General features: G+C 48.5%; 1 protein-coding gene across 1 annotated transcript in view; it reads left to right on the top strand.

The window, feature by feature from the left end:
- Positions 1 to 23068, top strand: part of SMARCD3 (SWI/SNF related, matrix associated, actin dependent regulator of chromatin, subfamily d, member 3) — a 47484-nt gene that overhangs the window by 17852 nt on the left and 6564 nt on the right. Inside the window, exons 6-8 of the mRNA XM_044277722.1 lie at positions 5170 to 5305; positions 6102 to 6224; positions 6378 to 6479. Of these exons, the coding sequence (XP_044133657.1) occupies positions 5170 to 5305; positions 6102 to 6224; positions 6378 to 6479 (361 nt within the window). The remainder of the gene's footprint in view (positions 1 to 5169; positions 5306 to 6101; positions 6225 to 6377; positions 6480 to 23068) is intronic.

The following is a 23068-nucleotide window of genomic DNA, read 5'->3' on the forward strand; positions in this document are numbered from 1 at the left end:
CGTCACCTGACCTCCTCTCTACAGTCTACTCTATCCAGTCCTCCGTCACCTGACCTCCTCTCTACAGTCTACTCTATCCAGTCCTCCGTCACCTGACCTCCTCTCTACAGTCTACTCTATCCAGTCCTCCGTCACCTGACCTCCTCTCTACAGTCTACTCTATCCAGTCCTCCGTCACCTGACCTACAGTCCACTCTATCCAGTCCTCCGTCACCTGACCTACAGTCCACTCTATCCAGTCCTCCGTCACCTGACCTACAGTCCACTCTATCCAGTCCTCCGTCACCTGACCTACAGTCAACTCTATCCAGTCCTCCGTCACCTGACCTACAGTCCACTCTATCCAGTCCTCCGTCACCTGACCTACAGTCCACTCTATCCAGTCCTCCGTCACCTGACCTACAGTCCACTCTATCCAGTCCTCCGTCACCTGACCTACAGTCCACTCTATCCAGTCCTCCGTCACCTGACCTACAGTCCACTCTATCCAGTCCTCCGTCACCTGGCCTCCTCTCTCCAGTCCACTCTATCCAGTCCTCCGTCACCTGACCTACAGTCCACTCTATCCAGTCCTCCGTCACCTGACCTACAGTCCACTCTATCCAGTCCTCCTTCACCTGACCTACAGTCCATTCTATCCAGTCCTCCGTCACCTGGCCTACAGTCCACTCTATCCAGTCCCTCCATCACCTGACCTACAGTCCACTCTATCCAGTCCTCAGTCACCTGGCCTCCTCTCTACAGTCCACTCTACCCAGTCCCTCCGTCACCTGACCTACAGTCCACTCTATCCAGTCCTCCGTCACCTGACCTACAGTCCACTCTATCCAGTCCTCCGTCACCTGACCTACAGTCCACTCTATCCAGTCCTCCGTCACCTGACCTACAGTCCACTCTATCCAGTCCTCCGTCACCTGACCTACAGTCCACTCTATCCAGTCCTCCGTCACCTGACCTACAGTCCACTCTATCCAGTCCTCCGTCACCTGACCTACAGTCCACTCTATCCAGTCCTCCGTCACCTGACCTCCTCTCTACAGTCTACTCTATCCAGTCCTCCGTCACCTGACCTCCTCTCTACAGTCTACTCTATCCAGTCCTCCGTCACCTGACCTCCTCTCTACAGTCTACTCTATCCAGTCCTCCGTCACCTGACCTCCTCTCTACAGTCTACTCTATCCAGTCCTCCGTCACCTGACCTCCTCTCTACAGTCTACTCTATCCAGTCCTCCGTCACCTGACCTCCTCTCTACAGTCTACTCTATCCAGTCCTCCGTCACCTGACCTCCTCTCTACAGTCTACTCTATCCAGTCCTCCGTCACCTGACCTCCTCTCTACAGTCTACTCTATCCAGTCCTCCGTCACCTGACCTCCTCTCTACAGTCTACTCTATCCAGTCCTCCGTCACCTGACCTCCTCTCTACAGTCTACTCTATCCAGTCCTCCGTCACCTGACCTCCTCTCTACAGTCTACTCTATCCAGTCCTCCGTCACCTGACCTACAGTCCACTCTATCCAGTCCTCCGTCACCTGACCTACAGTCCACTCTATCCAGTCCTCCGTCACCTGACCTACAGTCCACTCTATCCATCCTCCGTCACCTGACCTACAGTCCACTCTATCCAGTCCTCCGTCACCTGACCTACAGTCAACTCTATCCAGTCCTCCGTCACCTGACCTACAGTCCACTCTATCCAGTCCTCCGTCACCTGACCTACAGTCCACTCTATCCAGTCCTCCGTCACCTGACCTACAGTCCACTCTATCCAGTCCTCCGTCACCTGACCTACAGTCCACTCTATCCAGTCCTCCGTCACCTGACCTACAGTCCACTCTATCCAGTCCTCCGTCACCTGGCCTCCTCTCTCCAGTCCACTCTATCCAGTCCTCCGTCACCTGACCTACAGTCCACTCTATCCAGTCCTCCTTCACCTGACCTCCTCTCTACAGTCCACTCTATCCAGTCCTCCGTCACCTGACCTCCTCTCTACAGTCCACTCTATCCAGTCCTCCGTCACCTGACCTCCTCTCTACAGTCCACTCTATCCAGTCCTCCGTCACCTGACCTCCTCTCTACAGTCTACTCTATCCAGTCCTCCGTCACCTGACCTCCTCTCTACAGTCTACTCTATCCAGTCCTCCGTCACCTGACCTCCTCTCTACAGTCTACTCTATCCAGTCCTCCGTCACCTGACCTACAGTCCACTCTATCCAGTCCTCCGTCACCTGACCTACAGTCCACTCTATCCAGTCCTCCGTCACCTGACCTACAGTCCACTCTATCCAGTCCTCCGTCACCTGACCTACAGTCCACTCTATCCAGTCCTCCGTCACCTGACCTACAGTCCACTCTATCCAGTCCTCCGTCACCTGGCCTCCTCTCTCCAGTCCACTCTATCCAGTCCTCCGTCACCTGACCTACAGTCCACTCTATCCAGTCCTCCTTCACCTGACCTCCTCTCTACAGTCCACTCTATCCAGTCCTCCGTCACCTGACCTCCTCTCTACAGTCCACTCTATCCAGTCCTCCGTCACCTGACCTCCTCTCTACAGTCCACTCTATCCAGTCCTCCGTCACCTGACCTCCTCTCTACAGTCTACTCTATCCAGTCCTCCGTCACCTGACCTCCTCTCTACAGTCTACTCTATCCAGTCCTCCGTCACCTGACCTCCTCTCTACAGTCTACTCTATCCAGTCCTCCGTCACCTGACCCTCCTCTCTACAGTCTACTCTATCCAGTCCTCCGTCACCTGACCTCCTCTCTACAGTCTACTCTATCCAGTCCTCCGTCACCTGACCTCCTCTCTACAGTCTACTCTATCCAGTCCTCCGTCACCTGACCTCCTCTCTACAGTCTACTCTATCCAGTCCTCCGTCACCTGACCTCCTCTCTACAGTCTACTCTATCCAGTCCTCCGTCACCTGACCTCCTCTCTACAGTCTACTCTATCCAGTCCTCCGTCACCTGACCTCCTCTCTACAGTCTACTCTATCCAGTCCTCCGTCACCTGACCTCCTCTCTACAGTCTACTCTATCCAGTCCTCCGTCACCTGACCTCCTCTCTACAGTCTACTCTATCCAGTCCTCCGTCACCTGACCTCCTCTCTACAGTCTACTCTATCCAGTCCTCCGTCACCTGACCTCCTCTCTACAGTCTACTCTATCCAGTCCTCCGTCACCTGACCTCCTCTCTACAGTCTACTCTATCCAGTCCTCCGTCACCTGACCTCCTCTCTACAGTCTACTCTATCCAGTCCTCCGTCACCTGACCTCCTCTCTACAGTCTACTCTATCCAGTCCTCCGTCACCTGACCTCCTCTCTACAGTCTACTCTATCCAGTCCTCCGTCACCTGACCTCCTCTCTACAGTCTACTCTATCCAGTCCTCCGTCACCTGACCTCCTCTCTACAGTCTACTCTATCCAGTCCTCCGTCACCTGACCTCCTCTCTACAGTCTACTCTATCCAGTCCTCCGTCACCTGACCTCCTCTCTACAGTCTACTCTATCCAGTCCTCCGTCACCTGACCTCCTCTCTACAGTCTACTCTATCCAGTCCTCCGTCACCTGACCTCCTCTCTACAGTCTACTCTATCCAGTCCTCCGTCACCTGACCTCCTCTCTACAGTCTACTCTATCCAGTCCTCCGTCACCTGACCTCCTCTCTACAGTCTACTCTATCCAGTCCTCCGTCACCTGACCTCCTCTCTACAGTCCACTCTATCCAGTCCTCCGTCACCTGGTCTCTTTTCTACAGTCCGCTCTATCCAGTCCTCCGTCACCTGGTCTCTTTTCTACAGTCCGCTGGCATTACAGTCAGAGATCTCTCGTGTCCTCTACTTTTTTCCATCCCAGCAAGAATTATGAGGCGATGGGACCAGCTGCTGCAGGCAGCCATCTCTGGATTCAGCTGGCTGCATATTCCACATTATTCTTTCATTAAAAGGGGTTCATCATTGTTATACATCATCCATGCCGAACCTCCTCTATGTGCTGCACACTGCTATCAGGGCAGTTCTGCACCAGAGTCTGGAGCTGCTCCATAGGGGAGTGTGAGAAGTTCTCAGATTGGGCAATCCCACATAACTGCTCAAATTAGTATGGTCGGGGTCGCTGGGCACTGGGTGGGCTTTCCTATTTTGTGCTCTGAGTCACCTCCTTCTTCCTATATCTGCACAATATCCCCAGGACTGGATGTGAAGGGTTAATCTTGGGCTCTCTTCTCACTGGCAATCTTCTCTTCCACCATACATACTGATGGGTTCTGATGACCTCCTCGCTGATTTGGGGATTTGTGTCCATACGCACTCAATTACATTACACTTGATCTCCTTGCAATAAGAGGTAAATGCCACTCCGAATAGAAAAACAGATGTTCTTATCACAGTCAGAGGGATTCGCTCAAGCTCTGTTTCCATCATGGGTCCATCAGAGACAGAAGTCTATGGCAGCTTGATTCCAAAGCTCTGGAGATCACCGGGGATTTCTCTGGATTTTGCTCAAATCATTCATCCATCGATCCTGACTGATCTCTCCGCTCCTGATCCACAGTAGTTCTGGCCGGTGATGAATGGGGCCTGGTTTCCTCCAGACGTGGCATTCTGGTCTAGGCTTCAGTTTCTGAATCCTATAAGTGTCTTTGGGCAGGCTGTCACGCGTCTTCTGTCAGTGCAGTGCAGCAGACGAGCATGTCATCCTGGCAGTTTCTCTCACCTATGGAGGTGACCGTTGGCTCTTAGTCACCTCCCTGACCCCCTCCTTGGGTCATCACTGAATTCACTTGGATCATTAATGATGCAGGAAGTTTTATTTTTTTACCTTTCTCAGATCCAGAATCTGAGATCTACAGACTGTTCCTTGGCTCTACCTTGTCCTTGGCTCTTTTTCTTACCACTGCCATCACTGGGCCCTGTCCCGTCCCACATCCAGCCTACTTACCACAGGTGGACTTCAAACACATCCTACAAACATCTGTGGATGATGAAAGGAAATCAAGCTCCTGGGGGTGTGAATACTTCTGTGACCGTGCACAGATGTCCACAATCCTAGGGTGAATGTTATCTGTGATAGGGCAGTGACAGGACATAATGCGGATTAAGTGAAGGGTGTGAATACTTTGTAAATGCCCAGTAAAATATCTCCATGACTAACCTATGCTTCCCTATAGTGTGGATCCCACTGACCAAAAGAAAACTGCCTGCTATGACATTGACGTGGAAGTAGAAGATCCACTAAAGGGACAGATGAGTAGTTTTCTCTTATCCACCGCCAACCAGCAAGAGATCTCTGCCCTGGATAATAAGGTAATCTGAATGGTGGACGTGGCGACAGTAATCCTAACGGTGGGGCGGACATGTTGACTGTAATCTTAGTTGTATAATATCATACAGGCGGACAGTAAGGGCAGATCAACGGCCATTAAGTCCTCCTGCTTGACAGCTGTCTGACAGGGTATCCAGAGCTTGACATTGATTTTTAGCCGTCGTCACTTGACGTTTGTGTTCTGGTCCTTGTCAGAGAAATAACACTTTCATTTTTGGATGTTGTGTTTGGCCAAACGTGGTATTGCTACTGGCAAATCTAATGAGTGGCCTCCATCTCATGTGCATAGCGGCTTCATTGTGAAGGTGGAATATTCTCGGCAGAGCTGAAATCTGCTGCTCATGATCAACATGAACATCGCAGAGCTGTAAGTCCTGTCACGTACAATGGGCTGACAGTAGATGACTTCTGGTGGAGCACACGTAGCTGGACATATACATTGGAACGTTCTTTCAACAGTTATATCTCCTGACCCTCCCCTCCATACACATGCATGCTTGACCAAAGATGCATGAGTTCTGAACATTCTGAAGTCAGAAACATCGATCCCTATCTCTCTCGACCACCAATGTTAGGGGAGAGTGTATGGCAGCATATCTACTGTGTATGGCAGCATAACCTGAACCTCTGTGCCAGTCCCCTTCCACCCAGGTTGGTTTTAGGATGAGTTTCAGTTCATCAGGGATGACTTACCACACGTCTTCTCGGTGCGAGGCTCTCACATCATGACTTGTTGGGGTACTTGCTGGATCTACACTGCTGACTTTTTTTTTTTAGATTCATGAGACAATTGAATCCATAAACCAACTGAAGATACAACGAGACTTTATGTTGAGCTTCTCTAGAGATCCAAAGGGTTATATCCAGGACTGGCTCTTGTCCCAGAGCAGAGACCTCAAGGTAACAACATTGATGGTTGTTCTTCTAGCCCTCTCCGGCTGTATGTCTGTAAAGCTGTCATGAGAACTGTATAGCATGGCGGCACTGCCTTTCCTGGGTCATCACTGCTTCTCTCACGGTGGTGGACTTACTAACAGATCTTCCACTTATTAGATTATGACAGATGTGGTGGGGAACCCAGAGCAGGAGAGGAGAGCCGACTTCTACCAGGAGCCTTGGTCCCAGGAGGCTGTGAGCCGCTACTTTTACTGCAAGGTGAGACCTGTCTAATCTCATTTGTAGTTTTCACATTTGGTCAAAACACTAAGGGGAGATTTATCAAACTGGAGGAAAGTAGAACTGGCTTAGTCGCCCATGGTAACCAATCGGAGTCCACCTTTCATATTTCACAGCTCCCGATTGGTTGCTATAGGCGACTAAGCCCGTTCTGCTTTACACCAGTTTGATAAATCTCCCCCTAAATGTATGGGTTAACAAAAGGATCACAGCAGCATGGCCGGCATGTTCAGCGTTCTAAAAAAGACCGCACAATGAAATGTCTCGACCCAGCCCGGAACGCACCAGCCACGTCAGGACCACAGATCCACAGCGGTCCCAGGAACAGTAGTAGATAACAAATAGATCACAGCAGCATGGCCGGCATGTTCAGCGTTCTAAAAAAGACCCCACAATGAAATGTCTCGACCCAGCCCGAAACACACCAGCCACGTCAGGACCACAGATCCACAGCGGTCCCAGGAACAGTAGTAGATAACAAAAGGATCACAGCAGCATGGCCGGCATGTTCAGCGTTCTAAAAAAGACCCCACAATGAAATGTCTCGACCCAGCCCGAAACACACCAGCCACGTCAGGACCACTGATCCACAGCGGTCCCAGGAACAGTAGTAGATAACAAATAGATCACAGCAGCATGGCCGGCATGTTCAGCGTTCTAAAAAAGACCCCACAATGAAATGTCTCGACCCAGCCCGAAACACACCAGCCACGTCAGGACCACAGATCCACAGCGGTCCCAGGAACAGTAGTAGATAACAAAAGGATCACAGCAGCATGGCCGGCATGTTCAGCGTTCTAAAAAAGACCCCACAATGAAATGTCTCGACCCAGCCCGAAACACACCAGCCACGTCAGGACCACAGATCCACAGCAGTCCCAGGACCAGTAGTAGATAACCAAAGGATCACAGCAGCATGGCCGGCATGTTCAGCGTTCTAAAAAAGACCCCACAATGAAATGTCTCGACCCAGCCCGAAACACACCAGCCACGTCAGGACCACTGATCCACAGCGGTCCCAGGAACAGTAGTAGATAACAAATAGATCACAGCAGCATGGCCGGCATGTTCAGCGTTCTAAAAAAGACCCCACAATGAAATGTCTCGACCCAGCCCGAAACACACCAGCCACGTCAGGACCACAGATCCACAGCGGTCCCAGGAACAGTAGTAGATAACAAATAGATCACAGCAGCATGGCCGGCATGTTCAGCGTTCTAAAAAAGACCGCACAATGAAATGTCTCGACCCAGCCTGGAACGCACCAGCCACGTCAGGACCACAGATCCACAGCAGTCCCAGGAACAGTAGTAGATAACCAAAGGGTCACAGCAGCATGGCCGCGGTGTCTATTTATTGGAAGCCAAGAGTGCACACACAAATAGGTACCACGTTTCGGCTACGCAGTAGCCTCTATCAAGTATACAAGTACTAAGAATTGTCAGTCGTATATACACATAAATGACCTCTCCTGTTACACTAGAGCCAATCAAAGGAGGTTCAACCCAATCAACACATGTGACAGAACCGGCCCAAACTGCAGTCAGGCTGTCTGATTCCTATAAATGTGTACCTGATACCACATTGAATCCCATCCCATCAAGCGTATTGCGCATGTCAGTGACGTCACCGCATCGTCATATGGGCATGCCGCCGTCCAGGGCACCTCATGTTGCCACCACAGGACCCACTGAAGGTTTTGTATTTCTGTTTTGCATATGGGGGATGTAGGACCTTGCGCCTGTCATGTGACGGTCACGTGATTCGATGACGCGTGACTCACGTGACTTCTGTCATTGGATGCGCACGCTGATTGGCAATATGAGGTGCCCTGGACGGCGGCACGCCCATATGACGATGCGGTGACGTCACTGACATGCCCAATAACGCTTGATGGGATTCAATGTGGTATCGGGTACACATTTATCTTACTAGGAATCAGACAGCCTGACTGCAGTTTGGGCCGGTTCTGTCACGTGTGTTGATTGGGTTGAACCTCCTTTGATTGGCTCTAGTGTAACAGGAGAGGTCATTTATGTGTATATACGACTGCCAATTCTTAGTACTTGTATAGTTGATAAAGGCGTAGCCGAAACGTGGTACCTATTTGTGTGTGCACTCTTGGCTTCCAATAAATAGACACCGCGGCCATGCTGCTGTGACCCTTTGGTTATCTACTACTGTGGGACTGCTGTGGATCTGTGGTCCTGACGTGGCTGGTGCGTTCCGGGCTGGGTCCGGAGGTTCATTTGTGCTGCTCTGCAACTTTTCCATCTCCTAAACGTATGGTCTTTTTTAGAACGCTGGACAAGCCGCATGAACAGATTACAAAAAAAATCAGGAAAGCAACCATAAACCATCAGCAAGCAGGACTGAAAAAAGGATTGGTCCCCTTCCGAATGTTAATGCTCCCTTTAATTTTCTGTCTCTACCATTTCTTGAAGACTATCAGCCTGAGGAAAATCTGCTTAACTGAGGTTCTCTTATCCTTGAGTCCGAGGTGGCACCACTGGGTAAGCAATTCCTTCCTGAGAAAGGACAAACCCTACTAAAAAGTAGAAAGCAGAAAATGGTAGACATGGAAGACCTCACAACCGTGGCAGCTCCCCCACAGCTGTGACATAAACCTGTCAATGATAGCTGCAGATAATTGTATCCATCGGGATACTGCTGCCTCCGACTCAAGGAAAAGACAATTTCAGGTAAGCAAAGTTTCCTGTTCCTCAGGGAGGGGGGGGGTCTTGCACAGCAGCACTGTAGACACTTGTGCCAAAGGCAACGCACTCAGACGTCCAACTTGTAATGTTTTATGAAGGTTCGGGCTGAAGCTCACAGTCACCTGCAACAGCATCTCTCCAGTTACTGCCCATGAAGCCGAGATAGATCTAGTAGGGTGGGCATGAATACGTCAGGATTCGGAATTCCATCCAAAGTATAGCATGAGGCATTTTCCTCCTTCATCCGTTTTCCAAGGGCGCTCTACTAACTGCTAGTCTCTTCCTGACACCAAAATACTGGACAGTCTCTTGGATTGCCCAAAGGTTAGATCTCTCCAGTCACAGGCAAATTATTTCTTAACATCCAAGGGCAGCAGAGCTGAAGATGATGGTGGAAAAGAAGGTCAATATATTTCTTGATTTCTATTTGCATCGGGGGCATCTTTGGGAGGAGGGCTGGAACTATCCTAAGGCACAGTCGGGAAGGATCCTGAGCTAAGGGTCTCGCGAAGAGAGGGCCTGCAATTCACTCCCTTCCATAGAACCAGATCCAGAATGTTAGTTTTAAAGATCAAATAAAACATGACATAAGGCGAGTCAAGGCCAAAAAGGATTGATTGTCAGTACACTGGCTGCCCTGCCTGATCTTAAACAGCTGGACATGAGAAGAAGTGAAGGAAACAAGTGGAGAACTCTCCAGGAAAGGGAGAAGATGTCCAGAGGTACAAGGTTTCCAGGATCAACCAACCCTAGTAAACCACACACTGGCTGTTGGGGCTGATCATGCTGAGCAAAAAACAGCTGCAGAGAAATCAGCGTCTTTATTCATATGCAAATGAGAAGTTGGAGCACCAGGAGGTGGGGCTGAATCCTTTGAGCACTGCCTTGTAACACTCCCCCCCCCCCCTAACCCTTAATTGTCAAGGCTAGACATCAGTATGTTGAGGGCAGAGCTGTGTCCTAGCATCTACATATCATATGCACTATGTACTATAGCTTCACCACACTGACGGATCTGCTCAGAAAGCTCCTCTACATATCACTGCTTTATTCACAGACACAATGTTTGATTATACAGACACTAGTAATATGTGTTACTCTATAGGTATAGGAAAGACATGCTGAGGGCAGAGCGGTGTCCTAGCATCTCCTATATCATATACACTATGTACTATAGCTTCACCACACTGAGATCTGCTCAGAAAGCTCTTCTACATATCACTGCTTTATTCACAGACACAATATCTGATTATACAGACACTAGTAATATGTGTTACTCTATAAGTATAGAAAAGACATGCTGAGGTCAGAGCTGTGTCCTAGCATCTCCATATACACTATGTACTATAGCTTCACCACACTGACATCTGCTCAGAAAGCTCATCTACAGATCACTGCTTTATTCACAGACACAATGTTTGATTATACAGACACTAGTAATATGTGTTACTCTATAGGTATAGGAAAGACATGCTGAGGGCAGAGCGGTGTCCTAGCATCTCCATATACACTATGTACTATAGCTTCACCACACTGACATCTGCTCAGAAAGCTCATCTACATATCACTGCTGTATTCACAGACACAATATATGATCATACAGATACTAGAAATATGTGTTATCTTAGAAGTATAGGAAAGACATGCTGAGGGCAGAGCTGTGTACTAGCATCTACATATCATATACACTATGTACTACAGCATCATCACACTGACATCTGCTCAGAAAGCTCATCCACATATCACTGCTTTATTCACAGACACAATGTTTGATTATACAGACACTAGTAATATGTGTTACTCTATAGGTATAGGAAAGACATGCTGAGAGCAGAGCTGTGTCCTAGCATCTACATATCATATACACTATGTACTATAGCTTCACCACACTGAGATCTGCTCAGAACGATCATCTACATATCACTGCTGTATTCACAGACACAATATATGATTATACAGACACCAGTAATATGTGTTACTCTATAAGTATAGAAAAGACATGCTGAGGGCAGAGCTGTGTCCTAGCATCTACATATCATATACACTATGTACTATAGCTTCACCACACTGACATCTGCTCAGAACGATCATCTACATATCACTGCTGTATTCACAGACACAATATATGATTATACAGACACCAGTAATATGTGTTACTCGAAGTATAGGAAAGACATGCTGAGGGCTACTGGCATTACAGTGATTGGCTGGCCGGAACGCGTCATTGGGTGCTATAAAGCACCCGATGACACGTGTTCTGCTCAGTCTTAGTCAGGGAGAGTTGAGCATAGGAAGGGAAAGACTGTAGGGAGTAGAGTTGTTGCGATACCAAAATTTTTTATTCGGTTTCGATACCATGAAAAAGTATTGCGGTACTCGATACCACGCGAAAAAAATAAACCAGAAAAGCCACGTGCATTCCGCATTTTAAAAAATGCCGAATCGCGCCGTTTTTATTTATTTTTTCTGTTCCGGCGTTCACCACGTAGATTTTTTTAAAAAAATATTTTAATAGTTAGTTTGGACTTTTCTGATGTGGCAATATGTAATATGTTTATTATTTATATATTTTATATGTGAAATTGGGAAAAGGGGGTGATTTATACTTCATATTTTGGTGGGGGTTTTTTTACTTTTTTTTTTTTACACTTTTTATTTAATAACTATTTCCCCCTTAGGGGCTAGAACCTGGGATCTGTCATCCCTTGTCCTATTCAGCCTGATAGATCTCTATCAGGGTGAATAGGACTTCACACTGTCCCTGCTGCTCTGTGCACACAGCATCAGGGATGTTACCATGGCAACCAGGGCTTCTGTGGTGTCCTGGCTGCCATGGTAACCGATCGGAGCCCCAGGCTGGGGCTCTGATCAGAAGCTGCCACTGCACCACCAATGAGGGGGAGGGGAGAGGACCCTGTGCCCACTGCCACCAATGATTTTAATAGGATGGGGGGTTGAGGGGGGCCGGCGCACTGTGCCACCAATGATAATGGCCCCTTTATACAGGAGGCGGGTACTGGCAGATCAGCGGCAGTTAACCCCTTAGGTGCCGCACCTGAGGGGTTAACTGCCGCTGATCGCAGCTCCCTGTCAGGGGCAGGGTGCCGGCAATGCGATTCTGCTGCCGGCACCCGCCTCCTGTATTATGTGTTAAAGACTGACTGACTACTTTTATATGGGACTCTAGACTTTCACTATCAGGCCACACAGAGCGGTGCCCAGCGATGTCCCAGCACTCACCATTAGTCCTGGGCGCCGCTCCGTTCACCTGCAGTGCCCCATTACTGTCTCATCTCCTGCTCCACAGCTGCTGCTTACTATCGGAGTGATGGGAGGAGACATCAGCTTCACTAGTGGGCGTTCCTTCTCCCTGGCTGTAGCGCTGTCCAATCGCAGCGCAGGAAGAAGGAACGCCCACTAGTGAAGCTGCTGTCTCCTCCCATCGCTCCGATAGTAATCAGCAGCATGTGGAGCAGGAGACAGTAATGGAGCACTGCGGGCGAACGGAGCGGCGCCCAGGACTAATGGTGAGTGCTGGGACATCGCTGGGCGCCGCTCTGTGTGGGAATAGTCCCATCATTGGTGGCTCAGTGCGCCCGCCTCTCCTCCGCCCCTCTCGTCTCATTGGTGGCGCAGTGCGCCCGCCCCTCCTCCGCCCCTCTCTTCTCATTGGTGGCAGCGGCAGCAGCACAGGGGGGAGGGAGGACAGCTTCCTTCTCCCTGTGCTGCTGAGAGAACATGAGCGCGCCGATAGCAGCGCGCTCATGTTCAGAGATACTAGACTGCGCAGAAGCGCAGCCCAGTATGGGAAAAACTGAAATCCCGGTATCGTATTGAAAATTTTGATACACGCAACAATCTTAGTAGGGAGTGTTTTTTAAAAGATTTTATCAGAAAAACTTTTCAGAGACCCAAAAGTCCTTTTAAGGACTATTGTGTGTGACCGCAGCAATATATATTTTTAGCACATCCTGCGCTAAATAGCATCTAATACGCCGCTGCGGACAGTTAAATTATCTGCGCCACATCTCCTGTGTAAAGTGTAAAACAAAAAGGGGGGAGGTCAGCACATCCCAATGCGCAGGTGCACGTGGCTATGGCTGAAAATACACATCAAACACAAGGTGCAACAGCTCTCTACAAACCAAGTAAAGTGCAGGTATATTGTATTGCCAATGCTATGCTAATAACTTAGAGAAGCTTGGCAAATACATTTTGTACAAAGTTATTTGAGCCCGTCTGCCGCACGCCAAGGCGATCTCTATAAGACGGGTCCTAACACTACAGCTCACCTGTTGGGTGCCATAACAGCGACCATGAAATTCAGGAAGTGCAGGTCCCACACGCATGCTGGGCCCCTTTTGGTTTATATCTCTATGGTGCCAAAATGGCCTCCAATGAATCCAGGGACTACAAATACCAGCATGCATGCTGAGCAAACTATGTACTCGTGCTAATTAAAATCAGCCCATGACGCAAAACAGGCCACAGGAGTGCGCGACCAAATACGAGTCAGCCACAACTCCCATACAAACTACAAAGCAAAAAGGGGGGAGGGCAGCACATCTCCTGTGTAACGTGTGGACATCCCTAAAATATCTGTGACATCCAGTGCACTTTTTCAGTAGACTGTGTCCGCTGCGGACAGCGACATTACCAGTGCCACATCTCCTGTATAACGTTTCCTCATCCCAAATACCTGTGACATTCCCTGTAACTTTTTATTAGCCGCTGGGGACAGCATTGACGTTATCTGCAGTATATCTCCTGTGTGACGCTTCCACATCCCAAATACCTTTTTTTTTTAAATTTGCGCATACACTTCCAAATCCTGCGCTACTGTACGTGTGACAGACTTTCAAGCATATATCACATTTCATATGACGAAGACGAGCAGTAAGGGACGGGGAAGTGTCCGTGCTGCTGATGGTGCACGCTGAGGCCGTGGCCCTGGGTGCGGTGAAACTGCCTGCTGCCAGAGCACAAGAAACACACTCATCCAGGATACCGAGCTTCATGTCTGTTTGCAGGGCAGCTCAGGACACCACTCTTGAAGTCAGACCAGTGTGACCAGGTGGTCGGTTGGATTGCAGCAGATAATGCTTCCAGTCGGTTAAGCACCACCCTGTCTTCCACCAAGTCCAGTCTTGATATTCCTTCCTCCCACCATGGAGAGTCTGGCCAAACAAGTGATCCCACACTTGGATATTCCGAGGAGCTCTTTTCTGCGCCATTACTTGATTTGGCCTTCTCGCTAAGCCTGCTTGAAGAGGGATATGAGATCTTGTACCCTGATTGCCAAACTCTTGAGCATCCACAGTCACAAGAAGATGATGGTGGGGAACGGCAATTATTGTGTAATGAGGTGGATGATGATGAGACACAGTTGCCATTGAGTCAACCGCAATTACTGTCTCAAGAGGATGAGACACAGTTGTCAATCACTGAGGTTGTGGTTAGGTCACCAAGTCAGGAGGATGAGCAGAGTGAGGAAGTGGAAGAGGAGGTGGTGGATGATGAAGTCAGTGACCCAACCTTGGAAGGTGGAAAGCCGAGCGAGGACAGCAGTACAGAGGGGGAGGGTTCTGCAGCACCGCAACAGACTAAAAGAGGCAGTGGGGTGACAATAGGGAGAAGGCTGGCCACACCAAAGAGGCCTGCAACTGTTCCATGGAGCACCCCTTTGGGAAATCTCCCTTGCCAAGGGGTAGGTGTTGCGCAGTCTGGCGCTTTTTTGAGGAAAGTGCGGAAGACAAAATAATTTTAATTTGAAACCTGTGCCATACAAAATGAGCAGGGGCGTGAACACTAGCAACCTCACCACCACCAGCATGATCCGCCATATGGCATCAAAGCACCGTAATAGGTTGGCCGAACGCCTGTGTCCACAATCTGTGTCTGCGGGTCACACCACTGCCTCCTCTTCCCCTGTGTTACGTGCTGGCCAATCCCCTGTCGATAGCGCAGGCCTGGATACCCCCCGCCCTGCACCTGGACTTCGCAAGCACCATCATGTGGTCATCGTTACCCCAGACATTTGAAAGCAAGCGCAAATACCCATCCACCCACCCACAGGCCATAGCACTAAATGCGCTGATTTCCAAATTGCTGTCCCTGGAAATGTTGCCATTTAGGCTTGTGGACACTGAGGCCTTCCGCAGCCTTATGTCGGCGCCGTCCCGCGTTACACAGTCCCCAGCCGCCACTATTTTTCCCGGTGTGCCGTACCCGCCTTACACCAGCATGTGTCCCGTAACATCACCCGTGCCCTGACCAACGCAGTTACTGGGAGGGTCCACTTAAACACGGACACATGGACAAGTGCATTTGGCCAGGGACGCTACATTTCCCTGACGGCACACTGGGTGAACGTTGTGGAGGCCGGGAGCGAGTCGTGCCCTGGGATGGCACAGGTGCTATCGATGACAAGGATTGCGGGCCCTACATCGATTAGGGTTTCCGCTAGCACCTACGTTAGTCGCTCTAACTCTCACTTCTCCTCCTCCAACTCCGAATTATCCGCGTGCAGCACCAGTCAGTCATCAGCCTGTAGCTGGAAGCAGTGTAGCACTGCAGTGGAGAAGCGACAACAGGCCGTGCTGAAGCTGATCTGCTTAGGGGACAAACAGCACACCGCCGCAGAGCTGTGGCAGGGGATAAGAGACCAGACCGGGCTGTGGCTCTCGCCACTCAACCTAGAACGGCATGGTTGTGTCTGACAATGGCCGAAACTTGGTGGCGGCTTTGGAGCTCGGCCACCTGACACACATCCCATGCCTAGCCCACGTCTTCAACTTAGTGGTTCAACGGTTTCTCAAAATCTACCCCTCTGTCTGTTGGAATATTGTGGATTTTGGGGTACTTTTTAATGCATTATAAAAAAAAATGTGGTTTACTGTCCGGAAATGATTAGGTTACCAACAGTGTCTAACCTGATTAACTCCCAGTCAGAGGGGAGACATTGTACGTCCTGTATGGGGGTCTTTATACACAGTGTGGTTTTACTGTCTGGAGATGATTAGGTTACTACAGTGTCTAACCTGATTATCTCCCAGGCAGAGGGGGAGACATTGTACGTCCTGTATGGGGGTCTTTATACACAATGTGGTTTACTGTCTGGAGATGATTAGGTTACTACAGTGTCTAACCTGATTATCTCCCAGGCAGGGGGGAGACATTGTACATCCTGTATGGGGGTCTTTATACACAGTGTGGCTTTACTGTCTGGAGATGATTAGGTTACTACAGTGTCTAACCTGATTATCTCCCAGGCAGGGGGGAGACATTGTACATCCTGTATGGGGGTCTTTATACACAGTGTGGTTTTACTGTCTGGAGATGATTAGGTTACTACAGTGTCTAACCTGATTATCTCCCAGGCAGGGGGGAGACATTGTACGTTCTGTATGGGGGTCTTTATACACAATGTGGTTTACTGTCTGGAGATGATTAGGTTACTACAGTGTCTAACCTGATTATCTCCCAGGCAGAGGGGGAGACATTGTACATCCTGTATGGGGGTCTTTATACACAATGTGGTTTTACTGTCTGGAGATGATTAGGTTACTACAGTGTCTAACCTCATTATCTCCCAGTCAGGGGGGAGACATTGTACGTCCTGTATGGGGGTCTTTATACACAATGTGGTTTTACTGTCTGGAGATGATTAGGTTACTACAGTGTCTAACCTGATTATCTCCCAGTCAGGGGGGAGACATTGTACGTCCTGTATGGGGGTCTTTATACACAGTGTGGTTTTACTGTCTGGAGATGATTAGGTTACTACAGTGTCTAACCTGATTATCTCCCAGGCAGGGGGGAGACATTGTACGTCCTGTATGGGGGTCTTTATACACAATGTGGTTTTACTGTCTGGAGATGATTAGGTTACTACAGTGTCTAACCTCATTATCTCCCAGTCAGGGGGGAGACATTGTACGTCCTGTATGGGGGTCTTTATACACAATGTGGTTTTACTGTCTGGAGATGATTAGGTTACTACAGTGTCTGACCTCATTATCTCCCAGGCAGAGGGGGAACATTGTGTGGGAATGTCCCGGATTGTGTGATTATTTCCATTAGTCTGTGTGGTTGTCACGCAGTTCTCCATCAGGTCCCCACCCAAGGGAGGTCCCCTTCCATGGAGACTGGTATATAAGGCCAAGGGTGGCACCAATAAATGTTGATCTTCTTACCCTCTACTTGCAGCCCCGTCACGTGTTGTAGGGAACGGCTATATCACTACTAGCTCTTGTAAGAGATGCCCAGCTACTGGAAATCGCAACTCTGTTTGGAAGTCTCTGGAGAAGCTCTACAGTGCCACGCTGACCAGGGGAGAAGGACATCACCAATGGTAGATACCGTTACAGACAGCTTCAGCTGGTCTGTCAACGCTGCAGCAGCGCTTACAATTGCCAGCTCACCGACTGTTGTGCGGCGTGAGCACGCTCTGGAACTCCACGTTCCACATGTTGGCCGGGCTTTGTGAGCAGCAGAGGGCAGTAGTGGAATATCAGCTGCAACATGGTCGTCGCCTTTCCAGTCAGCTTCCACTCTTCACAAGCGAGGAGTGTCCTTGGATGTCTGACCTCTGTGAGGTTTTAAGAAACTTTTAAGAATCAACACAGATGGTGAGCGGCGATAACCCTATTATCAGCGTCACCGTCCCACTGCTGTGTCTACTCAAACGCTCGCTGCTCACAATTAGGGACGACGCTTTGCCTGTGGAAGAGGTGGAAATGGGGGAAGACATTACACAGGGTGACAGCCAGACCACCCTCCGTCCGTCTTCTCAGCGCAATTGGATGATGAGGAGGAGGAGCAGGAGACGGTTGCCTCCGCTACAGAGGGTAGTACCCATGGAAGTTTAATTCCATCTGTTCAGCGTGGATGGGCAGAGGATGAGGAGATTGAGACTGATCCTCCTGATGACGACAGCGAAGTCTTGCCTGTTGGTACTCTGGCACACATGGCTGACTTCATGTTAGGCTGCCTTTCCAGCGACCCGCGCGTTATACGCATTTTAGACAACACGGATTACTGGTTGTTCACCCTTCTCGACACCCGCTACAAAGAGAACTTCTCATCTCTCATTGCTGTGGTGGAGAGGACGAGCAAAATGGTGCAATACCAGAAGGTCCTTGTGGAAAAAATTGCTCCAAAAACTTTCATCTGACAACGCTGGCGGCAGAGTCCGTAGTTCCTTGGACAACCGAGGAGGAGAGACGAGGGGAACACACAGCAGTTCCAACAAAGGCAGGGCAACACTCTCCAAGGCCTGGGACACTTTCATGACACCCCGCCAGCACCCTCACCCTGATGCGCGGCCTACTGGCACAAGGAGGAAAAAAAATTGGAAGATGGTGCAGGAGTACATAGCATCGGCGTCAGCGTCCTCAGTGATCCCTCAGTGCCTTACAACTACTGGATGTCCAAGCTGGACACGTGGCACGAACTGCCGCTCTATGCCTTGGAGGTGCTGGCCTGCCCTGCCGCCAGCGTTTTGTCTGAGCCGGTATTTAGTGCTGCTGGTGGCATCATAACTGATAAGCATATCCGCCTGTCACCTGGAAATGCTGACAGGATGACTCTTATAAAAATGAACAAGGCCTGGATTGCCCCTGACTTCTCGACTCCACCAGAGGAGAGTGGATGAACATAAAGGCACTTTAAATATGTTGTTTTTAACCTTCTCCCGACCGCCTAACGCAGGGATTGCGTCCTGCGGGCGGCCGGGTTATTCCTCGTTGGCGCGCCATCTCGCGAGACGCAAGATTTCTTGTGAACGCGCATTCACAGGATCAGAAGGTAAACGAGTGTATCTACAGCCTGCCAGCGGCGATCATTCGCAGGCTGGCTGTAGATGCGATTTTTTTTTTTTTAACCCTTGAAAGGTATATCAGATGCTGTTTTGTTAACATCGTCTGATATACCTGCTCCTCTGGTGTCCCTTTTGCTTGGATTGACCACCAGAGGACACAGACAGCTCTGTATTAAGTAGCACCAAGCACCACACTACACTACACTACACCCCCCTCCCCTGTCACTTATTAACCATTTATTATCCCCCTGTCATTGATCACCCCCCGTAAGGCTCAATTCAGACGTCCGTATGTGTTTTGCGGACACCGCGGATCTGCAAAACACGGACACCGGCAATGTGCTTTCCGCATTCTGCGGATCCGTACATTGCCAGAACTATATAGAAAATGCCTTTTTTCTTGTCAGCAATTGCGGACAAGAATAGGACATGTTCTATAGGCTCTACAAAAAACGCAGTGTTCGCCTGATCAGGCCTGATCTTGTGCGCACACTTGCGTTCAGTCCGCCCCACCGCAGTGACAGAATATATTTTTTTCTGATCACTGCAAAAACACCGTAAAATCGCTGCGGCGCTATACAGATCACTTTTGAGGGACATGGCAAGTTCATAGAAGATTTAATTTTTTTGGGCACAAGTTAGCGGAAATATATATATATTTTTTTTTTTTTTTAAGTCTCATATTCCACTAACTTGTAACAAAAAATAGAATCTCACATGAACTCGCCGTACCCCTCACGGAATCCAAATGCGTAAAATTTTTAGACATTTTATATTCCAGACTTCTTCTCACGCTTTCGGGCCCCTAAAATGCCAGGGCAGTATAAATACCCCACATGTGACCCCATTTGGGAAATAAGTCACCCCAAGGTATTCCGTGAGGGGCATGGCGAGTTCCTAGAATATTATTTTTTTGGGCACAAGTTAGTGGAAAATGTTTTTTGTTTTTTTTTTCTCTTACAAAATCATTTTCTGCTAACTTGTGCCCAAAAATATATATATATATTTTTAGGAACTCACCATGCCCCTCAGGGAATACCTTGGGGTGACTTCTTTCCAAAATGGGGTCACATGTGGGGTATTTATACTGCCCTGGCATTTTAGGGGCCCTAAAGCGTGAGAAGTCGTATGGAATCCAAATGTCTAAAAATGCCCTCCTAAAAGGTACTCATTGGAATTTGGGCCCCTTTGCGCATCTAGGCTGCAATAAAGTGTCACACATGTGGTATCGCCGTACTCAGGAGAAGTTGGGCAATGTGTTTTGGGGTGTCATTTTACATATACCCATGCTGGGTGAGAGAAATATCTCTGTAAATGACAACTTAAAAAAAAAAAATTATACAAAGTTGTCAATTTACAGAGATATTTCTCTCACCCAGCATGGGTATATGCATTTCTTTTTATCAAAGACATGTAGAACAATACATTTTGAGAAAAATTTATATAGAAATGTAGTTTTATTTGAAAAATGTCTTTTTTTGCAAACATTTCGGTCAATTTCGATTTAATAACAAAAAAAGTAAAAATGTCAGCAGCAATGAAATGCCACCCAATGAAAGCTCTATTAGTGAGAAAAAAAGGAGGTAAAATTCATTTAGGTGGTAACTTCTATGACCGAGCAATGAACGGTGAAAGTAGTGTAGTGCAGAAGTGTAAAAAGTCGCCTGGTCATTAAGGGGGTTTAAGCTAGGGGGGGCTGAGGGGGTTAATGTAGTTAATAGACTGTATTCCCATGCACCCCTTCCACCACAAACAAGGGTATATGGTTGAATCTTCCTTTTCTCTTCCATCATATCAACATGCTTATTAGTCTGCCCTCGCTCCTAATGTTGTAGAGGGTCAGCTCACCAGCAGGCCCTCACCTACAATCTTTTACAGGGTCAGCTCACCAGCAGGCCCTCACCTACAATCTTTTACAGGGTCAGCTCACCAGCAGGCCCTCACCTACAATCTTTTACAGGGTCAGCTCACCAGCAGGCCCTCACCTACAATCTTTTACAGGGTCAGCTCACCTGCAGGCCCTCACCTACAATCTTTTACAGGGTCAGCTCACCAGCAGGCCCTCACCTACAATCTTTTACAGGGTCAGCTCACCAGCAGGCCCTCACCTACAATCTTTTACAGGGTCAGCTCACCAGCAGGTCCTCACCTACAATCTTTTACAGGGTCAGCTCACCTGAAGGTCCTTGCATATAATGTTATAGAGGGTCAGCTCACCAGCAGGCCCTCGCATATAATTTTTTTAGAGGGTCAGCTCACCTGCAGGCCTGCACCTAAAATCTTTGACAGGGTCAGCTCACCCTCAGGCCCTCACCTAATTATACCTAATAGGTAATTTGCACGCATGATGCCTTGCTTGGATGTGGTAGCTGTTTCTCAGGCTCCCTCTACGGAATCGAACCCTGATTCCCCGTTACCCATAGTCACCATGGTTTGCGCTGACAATAACATCAAAAGTTGATATGGTAGACATCCGAATGGAGCGTTGCCGTCACGGGGATGTGCGATCGGCCCCAAGTTATCTAGAGTCACCAAAGCGGAAGCAGGCCCTCACCCATAATGTTTTAGATGGTCAGATCAGCAGACCCTTGCTCCAAATGTTTTTGAGGGTCACCAGAAGGCCATCAATCATGTTTCAAGGCTGTGTATGACGCCCTCATTTATGTGTAATAAAGGGTGTATTGGTGTGCCGGTTCCTTGTAATTTTTGGCAGCACTTTCCATTAGTGCATCGGCTTTGAGTATAGGAGTCCCACTACCTGAACTATTGTGCCACAATGTTAATGAGGCCCTCCATTATGTGATATACAGGTTGTATCGGAGCCTCTTCCGTGTAATTTTTGGCAGCACTTGCACTTTATATACAAGTAAATATACAGGAAAGAATGTTTCCTAACTAATTTTCCTCTAAAATCATTTTTATCTTCGGTTGTGTGCGTATTATTGTCAGTCTGTAAAGGTGGCGCACTACTCGGACAACATGGTTCCCAGCAGCGACCTGGGAGTCCAAGATGCATCCAGACATCCTCCCTATGCTGTTCCTGAACCATTTTAGTGGTGTTTCCATCAATTTCTGACCTTTTACTATGAACCAGACGCCCTCCCCTCTTCAGAGTAGGTGTCTGGTTTAATTCTCAGGTTCTACCATTGACTTCCATTATACTCGGGTGCCCGGTAGAGCGCCCAAGCATCCCGATGTGTTCGGCCAAAGCATCCGAACACCCGAGCACTATTGTGCTCGATCAACACTAGTGTCCTAGCATCTACATATCATATACACTATGTACTATAGCGTCACCACACTGAGATCTGCTCAGAAAGCTCCTCTACATATCACTGCTTTATTCACAGACACAATATATGATTATACAGACACCAGTAATATGTGTTACTCTATAGGTATAGGAAAGACATGCTGAGGGCAGAGCTGTGTCCTAGCATCTCCATATCATATACACTATGTACTATAGCTTCACCACACTGAGATCTGCTCAGAAAGCTCCTCTACATATCACTGCTTTATTCACAGACACAATATATGATTATACAGACACCAGTAATATGTGTTATCTTATAAGTATAGGAAAGACATGCTGAGGGCAGAGCTGTGTGCTAGCATCTACATATCATATACACTATGTACTATAGCTTCACCACACTGACATCTGCTCAGAAAGCTCATGTACAGATCACTGCTTTATTCTCAGGCACAATATATGATCATACAGAAACCGGTAATATGTGATATCTTATAAGTATAGGAAAGACATGCTGAGGGTAGAGCTGTGTCCTAGCATCTACATATCATATACACTATGTACTATAGCTTCACCACACTGACATCTGCTCAACTACATATCACTGCTTTATTCACAGACACAATGTATATGGGGAGTGTGTAGAGCATAGGGGGTGTTACAAGGCAGTGCTCCAAGGATTCAGCCCCACCTCCTGGTGCTCCAACTTCTCATTTGCATATGAATAGAAACACAGATTTCTCTGCAGCAGTTTATCGTTCAGACAAAAGAAAAG

Source organism: Bufo gargarizans, chromosome 2 (assembly GCF_014858855.1).
Source record: "Bufo gargarizans isolate SCDJY-AF-19 chromosome 2, ASM1485885v1, whole genome shotgun sequence".
NCBI lineage: Eukaryota > Metazoa > Chordata > Amphibia > Anura > Bufonidae > Bufo > Bufo gargarizans.